At 42.9% G+C, this 17526-nt stretch overlaps 1 protein-coding gene across 1 annotated transcript; it reads left to right on the top strand.

Annotated features, from left to right (window-relative positions):
• The first annotated feature begins 10754 nt into the window (after nucleotides 1–10754).
• PCDH18 (protocadherin 18) lies at nucleotides 10755–17196 on the top strand. Its single transcript, XM_075287987.1, has 4 exons — nucleotides 10755–13726; nucleotides 14008–14093; nucleotides 14186–14352; nucleotides 16280–17196. Exons 1-4 carry the CDS (start codon nucleotides 11174–11176, stop codon nucleotides 16963–16965), a joined length of 3492 nt encoding a protein of 1163 aa, XP_075144088.1. The 5' UTR covers nucleotides 10755–11173; the 3' UTR covers nucleotides 16966–17196.
• The last annotated feature ends 330 nt before the right edge of the window (nucleotides 17197–17526 follow it).

Below are 17526 nucleotides of genomic sequence, written 5' to 3'. Positions count from 1 at the left end.
CTTTCTTCACAAAGACAACTCCATGGCCCCTTGTTTCTGCACGTGGAGCTCTCCTCCTTCAGACACAACAAAAACACTGGTGTCAAAGGTGCACTGAGCTGCAGAAAGCAAGAAAACAACTTTCCCTGATCTGTAAAAAAGGCCATCATCCTGAGTCAGTTTATTTAACTGGGGCACCTTGAAACGCGTTGTAGATAAAGCTACCAAATGAATGGCATGCAAATGGGCACCAGGAAAGCAAGGAAACAACAGTTCACAGAACTCTTCCTTCTACCTAATGTCATTTTCTCTAAACATCTAAGCCACATATTAAAGGCTGTACTCTCCAGAGGTGATCTGAAGTGAGCACCTTCTTCTCACAAGCTTGCTAAATTACTTTGAAGATGCATTGAACTTTTTTTTTTTTTTTTCTCTAGCTCAAGCTTCTTATATTCAAATCAATAATTTCTAAATGTGTCTGCCAGTTGCTGAAAAAATAACCCATTTCACGTGGGTATATATTAATTTACACACCATTTTAAATATTTTAGTATGTGGCACTGAAACTATTTCTACCTATGAATAATTCATCCCACACACGCGGTGGAAAAGGCAATAACTGTTTCTTTCTTTCTTTTTTTTTTTTTAATACAAAAAAACTACCTTAACATTTGAAAGGGATCTTAAATAAACCAATTTTTCCAATTATTGTATGAAAGAAAGTACTGAAAACTGTTTGGAGGAGGGTTTTTTAGAGCTTTAATAAAATCTGACCATGAAGTAACAAAATTAGATTATCTTTCAATCCTCTTCAGTCCATCTTTGACTCATTCATTTCCAGCTTTTGATGTTTGCGGGGCCTGAAGTGATATAATTATTGACGTGAATGGTTGGGCTTTTCAGCCAGATGGCTATAGACCTCGGTGGCTGGTAGAAGGGTTGAAGGGACTGAGGATCAGCAGACACTGAAAGGGCAGACAACTTGTAAAAACAGTATTATTCATGAGTAGAAATGTTCATCAGCCTGACCCAATGCTAAATACATTCATTATAGGCATTTCCATTCTGCACAATTTGCCACACGGCGCTGGTTTGTGAAAGAGGGGAACAATGGTATATAAAATGCTTTAGAATTCTTGGAGGGAGGAGGATTCATGCTGGGCTTCAACTCGCCTCTTCTGAAAAAGGAAACGGCACTATGGTTTTACTTGGAAAAAAAAATCCTGCAGAGAAACCTAAGGGAGGAAAATCAAAGAAACAGTCACTGCGTGAAAGTAGTAACAGAAATGAGATGGAGAAAGGTGAGAGTAAAATGTGTTCCATATACAACAAATAAGTGTGTGCAGCCGGGGAGAGAAATAAGAAGACGCTGCTTAGAAGAAAGAAAGCTCAGGGAAAGGAAAGGAAAAAAAAATACACTTGTCAGAAATAATCTTGATGTGACGTGGTAACGTTCCCCAGCCTGGGCTACATGGATAGATCAGAGTCAGACTGGAAATGTGTCTGCAAACTTTGACAGAACAGAATATAGGCTGAGAGAGAATACAAGCGAGAGAGAGAGGGGAGAGGTGATATAGAGAAGAGCTGGCAAAGGTAGAGAGGTGAAATGAAAGGGGGATGGGGAAGGAAGACTGCAGAAGGATATGGAGGGGCACAGGCACAGAAAAGAAATAGAACTGAAGATTAAGAGCGGATGTGTAAGGCAGGAGAGCGGGAAGGGAAAGCTGCAGCGGGCAACACATCTGCTAGAAAAGGAGTATGATAGAAGAAAGTGGGGGCCGCAGAGAAGTGATAGGAAGAAGTGATGAGGAAGGGGAGAAGATAGTTTATAGGTAGGAAAACTGGGTGTGAAGAAGAATCGCAACTTCTGGCACAACAGTAGCGGGATAGCAAAGAGAAGATGGGATAAAGAAATGCTCATCTTCTGTGGGAAGAGTGAGAGCTATAATAGACGTGGGAGGGAAATGCAGCCTGAAGTGGACGGAAGGGAAATAGATTAGAAACAGAAGGACCAAGAAAGATTCAGAAACAGGGAAGGCGTAGAAGAAGAACAAAGGATAAAGAAACAGTGAGCTAACACTGAAAAAAGATTATATGACAAATTATGTGGGATTCGGCGCTCTTAGCCCGAGTCAGACAGAATCGTTGTTGTTGTTGATATTCATACAAGGCCATAAAATGGTCCATATATGTGAAGGCAGGCCTATTCGGGGACCTCAATAGGAATCTCACAACTATATACTAACATTCCCCAACCAGGACTATGGAGGTGGCAGATGCAAACTGGACTTAGTGCCTGAGTACTTGAATTGGTCCAAAGAGTTTCCATCTACATAATAAAAGTATCATAAACTGCCCACGGCAAGGGTCCTGCTGCGGATTTGACAGGAGGGCCCAGATGTTTCAAGTTACACCTCTTTCCCACCTTTGTTTTAACAATTGAGCTATGTCAAAAGGTAGCAGATGGTGCTGAGCCATGTTAGGCATTAAGGAAAAGAAAGCACTAGCTTCATGCATAAAAATGGCGCTAACAAAATGCTAGTGTTACCTATAGCAAGCAACCAGAAAACTGTATGACTGACCTAAGATTCCTCCAAATGGCTAGTGATGATACGCTGGTCAGGTCACCCTTATGTTGTCCTGACCCAAGAATCAAACAATAGTGTTAGCGTTATGTCCATTATTGTACCGCCAGTCATATATTTTTCACTATATGAATATAAACTGTCTGGTTTTCTTCAAGACTGTGCCTTGAACATATCTCAAAAAAACAAAACATGTATGCATGTAGTCTTTCTTCAGAGCCCAACATACCAACCAAGCCCTGTGAATAGAAAGGTTAGGATCACCTTAACCAAACAGTGTTTGCAATACTCAAATCAGATCTTTGTAGAAATGATGGCATTGCCGTTGCTCCAAGGTGGTAAGTAGTGTTAAGCGAATAGTATTCGAATCCTAGATTCAAATACCTCCGCTCCCATAGGAATGAATGGGAGCGGCCGATCGCGAAGGGGTTAAGCGCCGGCGCCTGCTGCGCGCCAACCGCTCCCATTCATTCCTATGGAGCGAGGTATTCAAAACTAGAGTTTCGAATGCTATTCGCTCATCTCTAGACTGGTAAGCAACAAACTCATCATTGCTCCATTTTGCATATTGACAAAAACACTGATATCTCGGCAATGTAGGCACCGATTCACAAGGGAAAACACCTTTTGATTCAGATGGCTTTAACCTATCTATCTGTGGGGCTGGATTGATATGCAGGGCTCTGGCGACAGACTCCCTCTAAGGGGGGTGTCAGATGGAGTAAAAATGAGGTCCTGAAATTTGACTATCAAGTGTTGGTAGGTATGGTCATAGTGATGCTGCCAGATCTGTAGGGTCATTGGTGTACTATAGCATCAGTGTCTCCCAACAATGGGTCTGAGAACCATACATGGCCTCTGAGCTATTGGATGCCAAACAATATTCCATTACATATCACATCAGGAATCTTTAAAACTCTGTTTTCTAACATTGGCACCAAAATTCTGCTCCCTGTAGAGTCGCATGTAAACCCAGTCAAGGTTATGAAGATCCCTTCACATAGCAGAAAGCAGAGAAGCTGTGGATAATGCGGCACAGCTCCACGCTGGGTTTTATTTAAGTTTGTTACATGATAACATTTCCCAGTAAACCTCCCACTGTGTGACTAAGCCATAGAAGAGTGACTCCTCATCTGCTGTGCTGCTATCACTTCTCTCCTGCACTTTCGGATTTCTTAAGAAATAAAGCACTTGCTAGATAAGCTGTGTCCGCTGCTATCTCCTGTAGCTGTAGCATTGCTTAATGAAGGCTCACAATGAGCACTTTCTGCCACCACAGGCAGGTAAATTAAGGGGGCTGACAAGTGAGGCAGGAGACACTTTTAGCAAAAGTCCTGTCATTTGTCTGCAATTTTCCTTGCATTGATCAAGCCCAATTTAACCACATTACTTCCATCACTGATGCACATGATTCACATACAGCCACTGTAGCCATTTATTAAGGTGCTCAATAGATATAGGCGTTGAGTGCTCACTTGGAAGCCCTGAAGTGTGTCTATTCTCATTCTATGACATAACATGCCTTTGTTTTCTTATTCTTTACGTGTGGCATTGGCCTGGGGGAAGTGCACTGCAGCTTTTTAACTTCATCTATTCTCTTCCAACTGCATTAGGCTTCTGCTCGAGGTCAAGGCCTGGTTTCATTGGGATGACACAAGGCACTCCTCCCCCTTGAAATTCTGAAATAAAAGGCAACCTCACTCCCAGTGTCTCCATCATAGCTAATAAAGGGATTCTTATTCTTACTACAGATATATATGTTATAGATTATTGAGCTATATCTAATCTATCCACAACACATATATGTGTGTTTGTATATATTTATATATAGCAGAACATCACCTAACTGACTTTTTTTTTAATGTAAACTGTGAGGCCCATATAGGTCTCACAATGTACACCTTTTCCCCTATCAGTATGTCTTTTGAGTATGGGAGGAAATCCACACAAACACGGGGAGAACATACAAACTCCTTGCAGTTGTTTGTCCTTGGCAGGATTCAAACTCAGGACTCCAGTACTGCGTGGCTAACCACTGAGCCACTGGGTTAACCCGCTAACGGCTCTTTTTGTGTTGTGTTTGTGCTTGGGTTGGCAAATGCATCAGTTTCACCTGCACGCCCGTGCCAAATCATTAGTAATAATGGCGAACTGCACTCTACTTTGTCGGATAAACTTAAAGGGGTTGTCCACAACCCCATAAAATTGGATATTGATGACCTATCTACACTGTAGTAACTGTAGCTTTGTTCCTATTCACTTCAATAGAAGCAGAGCTGCTTTCAGCCATATATGGCTTCTGGTGGCCGAAACAACTGATTGGCGCCTGTGGATTGGTCATCAATATCCATTTTTGCTGGGTTATGAAAATCCCTTTAACTTTGTTAAGGACCATAAATATTGAGGGCCATGAAGGCCACATGAATTATTTTACTCTTTATATAGGGCCAACATGGTCTGCAGTGCTCTATAGAAATTGACATCACCCACACAGAAGGCCCCACGTAGTAAAAAGCAGCCTAAAAACACAGTGAAAGTGTAGAATGTTATTTTCTACAGCAGTTTTAATAGAGTTTTTGATGTGCATTTCCTCCCCTATTAAGTATATAGGGATTGTGATTCCGCAGCAAACTGAAGTTTTCTGCAGCTTTGTTTCTGCAATGTGTGTATGAGATTGATGAAATCTCATTCACTTTGATGGTACAGTAGAACGCTGTAGGTTTTTCTGAAATTTCCCCAATGTGGGACTATTAAAGGATTATCTTATCTTATCTTATCTTTTTTTTCTGCTTTGTTTCCACAGCAGGCAAAAATATTGCATTTCCACAATGTGGGGCCGTAGCCCTGGTCCTTGCCCTCGTCACTTTCCTAAGAGGGTGTGGTAAGGGATGTGGCATGGGCGGGGTAAGTGACAGATTTATTATCACTTAGGCCACTTCGGCCAGTGTGCTGATTTCACTGCAGACACATGATCTGGCTGAGGGTGCGTCTGATTTAGGAGAAAGCGTGTGCCTTCTCTTATATGAGGTGCACTCTCTGCCAGGAAAGGAGGAAATGCTAGTCTTCATAAATCTTCCCCATAGACTGCATGTGCATATTGACCTTGGTGTGATTTGAATCCTGGATCTTAGCACTAGAGTACAGATAAAAGTGCTAGCAACTGAGCCATTGTGACGCCATAGTAAAATCTAAACTCAAGAAGTCTCATCAAATTTAGTCACCTTAAGGCTAAGGCCCCATGTTGCAGAAACGCTGCAGATTTTGCTGCAGTTTTTTGAGCCAAAGCCAGGAGTGGATTGAAATGGAATGGAAAATAAATAAGAAGCTCTTTGACATTTCCCTTCTGTTAAATCCACTTCTGATTTTGGCTCAAAAAAATACAGCTAAGGGTGCATTCAGACTACGTAACGCCGGGCGTGTATGAGAGCCGTACACGCCGGCATTACGGCAGACTGCCGAACACTTCCCATTCACTTCAATGGGAGCGCTCGTAAACGCCGCTGTTACGAGCGCTCCCATTGAAGTGAATGGGAAGTGTTCGGCAGTCTGCCGTAATGCCGGCGTGTACGGCTCTCATACACGCCCGGCGTTACGTAGTCTGAATGCACCCAAAATCTGCAACAAAAACTGCTGCATTTCTAGAACACCAGCCTAACACTGGTGTTCTGTACATTAATCTTAATCCCTGACTGGCATGAGATATGCCTGAATTATTTACAGGCTGTGGTGCATTCCTGTGCACTAGAATTGAGACCTATACCAATCAGAAACTGGCGTAGAATTCACATACAAGTCACACTGGCTATATAGCGTGAGTTTTAGCAAATCTGTTTGCCCATTTTGGTAAAAAGTAATGAGTGTTACACAGAACAGACAGTATGGGGTATGTTTACTGCAAGAAGGGGCCATGCTCCAAAGATGCGCCATATTTACACCCATTTATTCCAGAAAAATATATGGAATTTTACATCACTATTTGCAGCGTACATTTTCTATGGCATCGTCTGACTATTATTTACCATAAGTCAGTTTCCCTCAATGGGACCCCATCCTAAAATAAGCATCCTGGAATTTTAGTGTTTCAGAATTCAGTTTTATTCCCTAGAGAATACAGCCGCACACATGTGCCTTGTTGGCTTCCATGGAAACTCCTGTTTCAATTCACTTCTATTAGTCATACTTGAAAATGCAGAATTTAGGCTCTGTTCACATGCTTGTGGGTTACCCATAGTGTGTGCTACTGATGAGTATGTAGTCGCACACCTCTGCATTGGAATACTGCCATTGACTCACAGTACTTCAAAAAGGAAACTTTGTGGTAGCCTTTTTTGCAGGGTTCCCTTGAAATGAAAAATATAGTCAACTATTGATATATGTTTGGCTAATGACAGTCAATGGGCACCACTCAATTTGTACATTGGAAGACACTTCTGACCAATATAGTGAATGTCTATTATAAATAAAGTGATATTCATTCAGTTTGAGTTCTTGCAATTCATGCTTATTTTTTAGCCCAAAGCTAAACATGGGTTGTGAAACAATTCTGGGGGCATGATAGACACTAGACAGATAGCAGGTTTGTCTTTAGCTGTAGGCTAGCGAAGCTTATGGTGGGGTAACAGGTAGCTCACTGCGTTACTGTTACCCCAGAGCCCAGCATTGCAGATATATTGTAGCCTGTAGATATGCCGCTCTTATCTTTTTCCCTATGATTGTAATAGCATGTAACATGCTAGTGGTGAGCCAGGGGCTGACAGTTCTTGCCTAAATGATTGAAGTTTAATGTCTATAGTCTGCCATCAACTTCAGGCTCTTCCTCAACCACTCGCTAAGTTTGCATTACAACCTTAGGGTCAATGCACAAGTTCTTCTCCGTTTTCTAAAGTGTAGAACATTGTAGTTGGTATTGGTGAGGGAGGTGCCAACATATGACTGAAAATCATCTCTCCCACAGGGAATTTATAGACTATGTCACTGTACACATCTCATAGATGGTAAAATAAATCAAACCTGGCTGTGAGATGTCGCTCGACAGCGAGGCAGATGTGGAAATTAGAACCAGGGGCAGCTGTGTGTTCTACATATAATGTTTAGACAGTTGTCAGCGGATTGCCATATCTCAATATGATATATACAATATATGGTATATACACAAGTCATTGAACTCATTTCTACTATACGAGGAGATGCAGATTGATAGAATATGACTAGTGTTGTCTCTAAGCTGTCCGTTCTAGATAAAAATCATTCTTACGGTTTATTCACGTGTCACAGAATGGCGTGACTGAGACTCACTGCTTAACCATGGCTTGACTGTCCCAGCTGGATGTTGTACGAGGAGCTTTAGTACAGTTACTATATTAATTAGGAAAAGTACAATTGTAAAATTGCAGAAAAACTTTTATACTTAAACTGTATTTGTATAGGTAAGGCTAGCAGCAGTAATGGCGCAGCCCTCTGTGACTACATATTGTATTATGCGCCATACATATTGTATTAATGTTGGGTAAACCCACCAAGCCAAGTTTGCACATGTATGGGGGTGTCCTGAGAAATAGCTATTGGCCAAATCAGCATTCAGCCAACATCTTGCTTACATGAATGGGCAGCCTAAGAATGTCAATGAGTCTACAAACAGGTGTATCTCTCTGAAGAGTATGGAATTATTACAGCTATCATTCCAATGCACAGAACTTAGAATGAACAGTGATTATGAGTAGAGATGAGCGAGTACTGTTCGGATCAGCCGATCCGAACAGCACGCTCGCATAGAAATGAATGGACGTAGCCGGCACGCGGGGGGGTTAAGCGGCCGGCCGCCGTCAAAGCGGAAGTACCAGGTGCATCCATTCATTTCTATGGTGCGTGCTGTTCGAGATCGGCTGATCCGAACAGTACTCGCTCATCTCTAATTATGAGTAGATAGATAGGCAGATAGATAGGTAGATAGATAGATAGACAGACAGACAGACAGACAGACAGACAGACAGACAGACAGACAGATAGATAGATAGATAGATAGATAGATAGATAGATAGATAGATAGATAGATAGATAGATAGAGACCTAGACTTCCATAGATAGATATGGCTTCGGAAAAACTTGAGAAAGAGAGAGGTTAAGAAACGCTCCTGAAGCAAAGACTCTCTGCCCACATCCCAGACTTCACATCTGTAGATGAGAAGAGGAAACTCTACATCCTACTGGGAGAAGAAGAGGCCACTGTGGAGATCGCTGCCTAATACGTGTCCAGCTGTCACCAAACCAGAGGAAGATGAGACTCCACGGACTGTTATACCCCAAACCACCCGCCCCACCCCACCTCCCCAAATAGCGGTCACCAACTAAGAGAAAGATGAGACTCCACAGACTGTTATACCCCAAATCACCCCCCCCCCCCCCATACAGCTGTCACCAACTAAGAGGAAGATGAGACTCCATGGACTGTTATACCCCAAATCAGCCACACACACCCCCATACTCTCCCCCTCGACTTCAACTCCCCCCCCCCCCACCTTACTAGCTTTGGCAATGCCAAATATCCATTCGGATGTGCCAATAAAGACTATTTGATTTGATTTGATGAGGAACAGAAACACCGAGCACATAAAACACATCCAATATTATGTTTTTCAAATTGATTGAACGCTACTTATTTGTTGGATTTAGATAGATAGATAGATAGATAGATAAGATCTATATAAGATAGCAAGATAGATAGGTCAATATATAATAGATATATAGAAGATAGGTAGATAGCAGGGGTGACACAGGTATAAGTGTACAGATGGCACAGTGACTGCTCTGCAGTGTAGGACTCCCACGTATCTAGCAGTGATAAAATAGATATAAGTACCCAGATGGCACAGTGACTGCAATGTAGAACCCCCACATATCTAGCAGTCGTGACACAGGTATAAGTACACAGAAGGCACAGTGACTGTTCTGCACTGTAGGACCCCACATATCTAGCAGTAATGACAGAGGTATAAGTACACAGATAATACAGTGACTGTTCTGTAGTGTAGGACCCCCACATATCTAGCAGTGGTGACAGAGATATAAGTGTACAGATGGCATAGTGACTGTTCTGCAGTGTAGGACCCCCACATATCTAGTAGTGAGTGGTGACAGAGGTATAAGTGTACAGATAGCACAGTGACTGCTCTGCAGTGTAAGGACCCCCACATATCTAGCAGTGGTGACAGAGATATAAGTACACAGATGGTTCAGTGACTTCTCTGCAGTGTAGGACCCCCACATATTTAGCAGTGGTGACAGAGATATAAGCGCACAGATGGCACAGTGAGATCTCTGCAGTGTAGGACACCCACATATCTAGCAGTGATGACAGAGGTATAGGTAAACATATGGTACAGTGAGATCTCTGCAGTGTTGGACACCCACATATTTAGCAGTGGTGACAGAGATATAAGTGCACAGATGGCACAGTGAGATCTCTGCAGTGTAGGACACCCACATATCTAGCAGTGGTGACACAGATATAAGTGCACAAATGGCACAGTGAGAGCTCTGCAGTTTGGGACCCCCACATATTTAGCAGTGGTGACACAGATATAAGTGCACAGATGGCACAGTGACTGCTCTGCAGTGTAGGACCCCCACATATCTAGCAGTGGTGACAGAGATATAAGTGCACAGATGGCACAGTGAGAGCTATGCAGTGCAAGATCCCCACATATCTAGCAGTGGTGACACATGTATAAGTGTACAGATGGCACAGTGAGAGCTCTGCAGTTTGGGACCCCCACATATCTAGCAGTGGTGACAGAGGTATAAGTGTACAGATGGTACAGTGAGATCTCTGCAGTTTGGGACCCCCACATATCTAGCAGTGGTAACAGAGATATAAGTGCACAGATGGTACAGTGAGAGATCTGCAGTTTTGGACCCCCACACCCCCAGTAAGCAGCGCTCCTGTGGAGTTGTTATCTGCTCCATACATAGTTGAGACGTGTGTGTCATGTAGCAGCCTGGACGTGCTGCATATATCTGCCACACAGGCTGGATGTAAAGTTTCTCCTGTCCAGCAGTAATTTGTCGGTTCTTTGTTAGGGCACGTTCAGTAAAGTGAATGCAGAGGGAGGAGCCCCCTCCCCATCTCCCCCCCCCCCCCCCCTCTCCTCGGCTCCCCCAGCAGCACATTCTCCTGCTACTAATGTGACTTCACTGGCCTCGGATTTGGGCGCGCTGTGATTGGCTGGCCGGGATTCAGCACATGCAGTGCCGGAGCTTTGTCTGACTTTCAGTGAAGTTGTCCAGATTTTAGTCTGGAGTCAGCAGGCAGGGGTGTTTAGTCTGCTGCAGAGAGCTGCGAGGGGAAGAGGAGCACACAGGGGGGCAAGACTGCAGATTCAGCAAGACCCCTGCAATCCATGGATACAATGCTGGACGTGAATGTAATCCTGATGTGATGGGGAGCAGAGCTGCTTGTGCCGGAGCGCTGCTAGTGCCGGAGCGCTGCTGATGCCGGATCCCTGCTGATGCCGAGCACATCTCCGCTCCACACCGCCGGCTGTATGAGAAAACTTTGTTCCGTGCACAGCCTCTGCTAGCCTGGACTGCCGCAGCCGGAGCTCTCCTCCTGTATGGACTTCTCTGCACTACTTGGAGCCCCGATCTCGCTGGGAATGGATCTGTGCTGGGGACCGAGGAGACAGTGGATCGGTAGGAACATGAACCCTGTGTTTTTCTGTGCGTTGTGTTTGCTTATGATCATGAAGCCATGTGTGATCGTGGGGAAGAACCTAAAGTACAGCATATATGAGGAGCAGATGGTGGGCTCGGTGGTGGCCAGGCTAGCCGAGGATGTGGCTGACGTCTTAGCCAAGTTACCTAACCCTTCCTCGGTGCGCTTTAAAGCCATGCAGCAGGGGAAGACTCCTCTGCTCCTGGTCAAGGAGGACAACGGGGAGATCAGTATCGGGGCTAAGATCGACCGGGAGCAGCTGTGTCAGAAGAACTTAAACTGCTCCATAGAGTTTGATGTGATCACCCTGCCCACCCAGCATCTGCAGCTCTTCCATGTGGAGGTGGAGGTCCTGGACATCAATGATAATGCCCCCCATTTCTCCAGAGCCCTCATCCCCATCGAGATCTCGGAGAGTGCCGCTGTGGGCACCAGGATCCCCCTAGACAGCGCCTTTGACCCAGATGTCGGAGAGAATTCTCTTCACACCTATTCCCTATCCGAGAATGAATACTTTAAGATCGAGGTAAAGACCAGGACTGATGGCGCCAAATATGCAGAACTTATTGTAGTCAGGGAGCTGGACAGGGAGCAGCAGTCTAGCTATGAGCTCCAGCTCACTGCCTCAGATATGGGGGTCCCCCAGAGGTATGGCTCAGCAATCCTCAAAATTACCATCTCTGACTCCAATGACAACAGCCCAGCCTTTGAGAAGAAGTCTTACGTTATCAGGCTACCTGAAAATGCCCCAGTGGGCACATTGCTCATAGACCTCAATGCCACAGACCCAGACGAAGGGGCAAATGGAAAGGTGGTGTACTCATTTAACAGCAATGTTTCCCCCAAAATTACTGAAACCTTCAGAATGGATCCAGAAAAGGGACAACTAACACTAATAAAGCAAGTGGACTATGAGACCACTAAGTCCTATGAGATTGATGTCCAGGCCCAGGATATGGGACCCAATTCCATCCCAGGTCACTGCAAGATTATTATAAATGTGATTGATGTCAATGATAACAAACCAGAAATCAATATTAACCTGATGTCATCCGGTAAAGAGATTGCTTATATTTCGGAAAGTGCACCTCTGGATACATTTGTGGCCTTGGTAAGGGTGCAGGACAAAGATTCAGGACTAAATGGAGAAATTGTTTGCAAACTCCATGGACATGGACAATTCCGGCTGCAAAAAACATATGAAAACAATTATTTAATATTGACAAACGCCACTCTTGATAGAGAAAAGAGGTCTGAGTATAGCTTAACTGTAATAGCCGAGGACAGGGGGCTACCAAGTCTCTCCACAGTAAAGCACTTTGCTGTGCAGATCAGTGACGAGAATGACAACCCACCACGTTTCCAGACCAACAGATATGAGATTGTTATTGTGGAGAACAATTTACCTGGTGCACATATTACAACTGTTAGGGCAACTGATCCAGATCAAGCTGAAAATGGCCAGGTGACCTATATTATCCCTGAAAGCTTTGTTCAAGGTAGTTCCATTGCAACCTATGTGACTATTGACCCCTCCAATGGTGCAATATATGCATTACGGGCATTTGACCATGAAGAAGTCAACCAGATCATCTTCACTGTCCAGGCCAGAGATAGTGGCGTTCCACAGTTGGTCACAAATGCTACAGTGGTTCTCACAGTGGTAGATGAAAATGACAACTCTCCAGTAATCGTGGCCCCTACTCTTCACAATAACACTGCAAAGATTTCGGTTCCCAGGGATGCTGAAAGTGGTTTCTTAATTACCAAAATAAAGGCCATGGATAGAGACTCTGGACTGAACTCTGAGCTTACTTGTTCCATCATCGCAGGGAATGAATATGATGTTTTCCTTATTGATCCCAGATCCTGTGAAATTTACACTAATATAAGTATGGAGACTTTCCCGATCCAAGAATGGGACCTTCTAGTATTAATTCAAGACAAAGGAACTCCTCCACGTTCTACTAAAGCCCTTCTTAAATGTCATATTCATGAAACTCCTGATGCTACTGGCAGTACAGAGGCCGCTTATGTTAACCAGGCCTCTATGGATGTCTCAATGATCATTATTATTTCCTTGGGAGCTATTTGTGCAGTTCTTTTAGTCATTATGGTTGTTTTTGCAACAAGATGTAACAGAGAAAAGAAGGACAACGGATCTTATAACTGCAGGGTGGCAGAGTCAACTTACCAGCATCACCCAAAGAGGCCTTCAAGACAAATTCATAAAGGGGACATTACATTAGTGCCTACGATGAATGGGACCCTTCCTATCAGATCTCACCACAGGTCTTCTCCATCACCATCCCCTACCTTGGAACGTGGCCAGATGAGCAGCAGGCAAAGTCATCATAGTCGACAGTCACTGAACAGTCTGATGACAATTTCATCTAATCATGTACCAGATACCTTCGCTCTGGAACTGACCCATGCTACGCCTGCTGTAGAGGTAAGAGGGAACTCTTATATTATACACATTCTCAGGGTATCCTTTCTCTCCTTCTCTCTCTCTCTGTTTGATTCTTTCTTTCTCTGTTTCTACATGTCTAACTTTTTGATATAGATTTTAAAATCCTTGAAATCCCTTTTCTTACTGGGAGTCCAGACTGTATACAACAGGCCCATTCATTCATCTATGTGTAATACAGGAGATTTACTGCATAATCTGCCTATTGTCTTACCACCTAATAGACTGTAATAATGTTTTTATTTCTTCATGTCTGTTGGCAGGTATCCCAACTGCTCTCCATGCTTCACCAGGGACAGTACCAGCCAAGACCAAGCTTTCGAGGAAACAAATATTCTAGAAGTTACAGGTGAGATATTTAATAACTCTTCAGGCTTGTGTATACAGAGGTTTGATTCGAGGTGATATAATGATACTTACATATTCTATACCATTCTGCAGGTATGCCCTTCAAGACATGGATAAATTTAGCCTGAAAGACAGTGGCCGAGGAGATAGTGAAGCAGGAGACAGTGACTATGATCTGGGCAGAGATTCTCCAATTGACAGACTTCTAGGAGAAGGATTCAGTGAACTTTTCCTTACTGATGGGCATAGAATTCCTCCAGGTACGTTTGGTCATGTCTCCTGTCTATTTCATTTGCTGTATCTTTTTAGCTGTCTGATTGATACAGAAAGGATACAATGTAACATAAACATGAAACACAAAGGAACCTTTAAACTCTCCACTTTCTGCTGCCTGCTTCTGCCTGCTTTCAGCTATAGAGCACAGCTGCTAGAGATGAGACAGCCACAATATTGAGCATTTTGCCCAGAGCAAAAGCAGTTTTAGCTAAGCAGTAGGTTTTATTCTTATATGGAATTATGCTAAAAGGTTAGGCCAGGGGAGATAACCTAGTGTCATAAAAAACTTAGTTGTTTGTTTCACCATGCAAATAATCATCGCTTAACCCTTTCAAGGAAAACTACCCAAAACTCTTATCCCTGGTATCCATTTCCAGCTGCAGATCCTCTTCTAATATGGGGAGCCTTGTAAACTTAACCCCCTCCCCTTCCAAATAACCAATAATTGTATCACCCCCTTATAATAATGTGGGACTACAACACAGGAAATCTTCAGTGGAATACACTTATGGTATTCAGAATCATTTTAATGTTCTAAACTGTGAGAGTCATATCATGTGATACCATGTAAGTTAATATGGGGATAAAGAGTATTTGTCCTCTATGCTGTGGTGCAGACCTTGTATTACACGCTGCTTCGTTTCTAGCAGGCTTTCGCATATAATATAAAGAATCTTTCTGTGCTGTATAGAAGTCATGTTACCTATAATGTAATAGTGGGAAGATCATATGATGTCTCGGTGACGGGTTAGGACATCAGCATTTCCATGTGTGTGAACAATCAATAGTTGTTCACAAATCAGCAGCAGCAGCAGTGAGTCCTATGTAGCAAATGTTCCATTTCTAAGAGCTGATGCCAGAGCAGGAGAGTGCTGTGATTACAGAAAAGCTTTCTTTGTGGAGTCTGTACAGATGATTTTGCTGAATGCTTCCATCAGCAGCACCATGCCCTCCCAAGGTCACCCTGCACAGGCACAATTCTGATTTTACAGCTCCCATTTTGTTTATCTACTAAACAATGCTCTTTTATTAGGCTAAGAGGCGCGAGTGTAGCCCCACACAAGTTAGGTATCATAGAGGGGTGTTTACTAATCTATTTAAAAATGTCAGCTAAGTGCAAAGGGGTTTTAGGAGAACAATGAGTTGGGGGCCCTCCCCCACAGATAGTGACAGCACTCCCTCCACACAGCCCCCAGCTCCTGCTGTCCTCAGTTGTAAGGGTCCTGCAGATGGAACCTATGTTCAATGTGGTCGTATGCTGTATTCCAGCCAGGCCATCTGTCCGCTTGTATTGTTTCCTCTTGCCTTTTCATCCTTCCCAATGCACTGCTTTAGTAATTTGACCATGGTGTCTGTTAGTTTCATCCAAATACACCTGGGTTATTTTTTTTTTTTTTCCTTATCCCTAATAAATAGCACCAATTACGCATTTAACCCATTGCTGCCTGAGACAGTGGTAACACATTGCTTACTTGTCTGTCACTGAGGCATTAACAGTGAAAAAGGCAGGATTGTATGGTAAGGGAAAAAAATACTAGATAGTTTATAGAAAATGATATTTGGAATGGAAAGTGACTCCACTAGGAGAAAAATGCATTTTCTCTTTATGGTATTGTAATAGGCCCTGTCAGGATAGAGATGAATTGATGATAGCCATTTATAAAAAAAAAAAATGGAAAGTGATCCTTGGCATAGCCTATGAAAAATCTGTGTCTGGGAATATATGGAGAGGGCAGCGTGTGTGTAATAATGAGAAAAACAGCTTCTCTTTGGAAGAAACAGTGGCTATTTATAGCACATCTGCGGCCAGTCCAAGCACCTATTTAGTATTGTGATTTTAGGACGTGTAGAAATATATAGCTGCATTTGCTCCATCACTTATTCATTCTGTTTTTTTCTCATTTCCTGCAGTTATGAGATACTGTACAGAAGAATGTCGGGTTCTAGGGCATTCAGACCAGTGTTGGATGCCACCTCTTCCCTCTCCATCTGCAGACTACAGGAATAATATGTTCATCCCTGGTGAAGAAGTCCAACCTCTCCAACAGACACAGCCACAAACCCAGCAGCAGACACAACAAGTTCCTCTTCTTGAGGACGACATGCTTCCTACTGATCAGAATGAGAAGAAAAAAAGTTTTTCTACATTTGGCAAGGAGTCTCAGGACGAGGAAGCAGCTGAAGCCTGCACGTCTTCACTCCTCACTGAAATGAGCAGTGTTTTCCAACGCCTGCTACCTCCATCTATGGACACCTACACTGAAAGTAGTGAAGCTGATCGCTCAAACTCTTTAGAGAGACGGAAAGGCCAAGTGCCTGCTAAGACAGTAAGTTACCCCCAAGGGGTTGCTGCGTGGGCAGCAAACACACATTTTCAAAATCCCAACAATGTTGGAGGACCTTCTTTAGGAAATCATTCCAGTGCACAACCATCATCAAAGTGGTTACCAGCCATGGAGGAAATCCCAGAGAACTATGAAGAAGATGACTTTGATAATGTTCTTAATCATCTCAATGATGGTAAACACGAACTTATGGATGCTAGTGAACTTGTGGCTGAAATTAATAAACTGCTTCAAGACGTGAGGCAAAATTAGGTGACTTTACAACATACTTTTTTTCCATATTTATGGAGTTCGGAAACAATCAAAAACACTTATTGACATTTGGTTGCATTTATAAAAATGTGTCGGTGTATGTTAAATATTCAGATGCTGTATTTTCATATGTACACAAAACAAGTGTGACTATTGCTATCTGTATTTTAAAAATACATTTGTATCTTATATTTATGTGTAATTTAAAAATAAAGAAATTTTATTTTTGTATTTTGTATGGCATGTTTTACTGCATGGAAGATTTTTGGACTGTTCCTCTTTCTAAGAACCAATTGAACAGGTTGTGGATTCCTGTTCAGCAACAGGTCGCTGTGTATTGTGTTGACTTCCTAAGGATATACAATTTAAATATGCAAACCCCCTTCACTTAATACTTTTATATATTGACCTGACACATGTAGAAATGATTTCCACTTGTTTTAATATTACACTTAAAATAAAAAAAAAATGTCACTATTCATCTTTATCTTATCTTCTGTTGTTCTTTGTAGACATAAAGTACTCTATACATGCTAGGATTATGTGTAATAGCTAAATCAT

The sequence above is a fragment of the Leptodactylus fuscus genome, chromosome 1, assembly GCF_031893055.1.
Source record: "Leptodactylus fuscus isolate aLepFus1 chromosome 1, aLepFus1.hap2, whole genome shotgun sequence".
In the NCBI taxonomy this organism is placed as follows: Eukaryota; Metazoa; Chordata; class Amphibia; order Anura; family Leptodactylidae; genus Leptodactylus; species Leptodactylus fuscus.
The sequence above is the reverse complement of the archived record's forward strand: the minus strand, read 5'-3'. Positions and strand labels throughout refer to the sequence as shown.

Excerpts from the sequence above, each read along its gene's own strand:
- PCDH18 (XM_075287987.1), top strand. The coding sequence starts at position 11,174 with ATGGACTTCTCTGCACTACTTGGAGCCCCGATCTCGCTGGGAATGGAT. Across the intron at positions 14,094-14,185 it reads AAATATTCTAGAAGTTACAG|GTATGCCCTTCAAGACATGG; the intron begins GTGAGATATTTA and ends ACCATTCTGCAG. Across the intron at positions 14,353-16,279 it reads TGGGCATAGAATTCCTCCAG|TTATGAGATACTGTACAGAA; the intron begins GTACGTTTGGTC and ends CATTTCCTGCAG.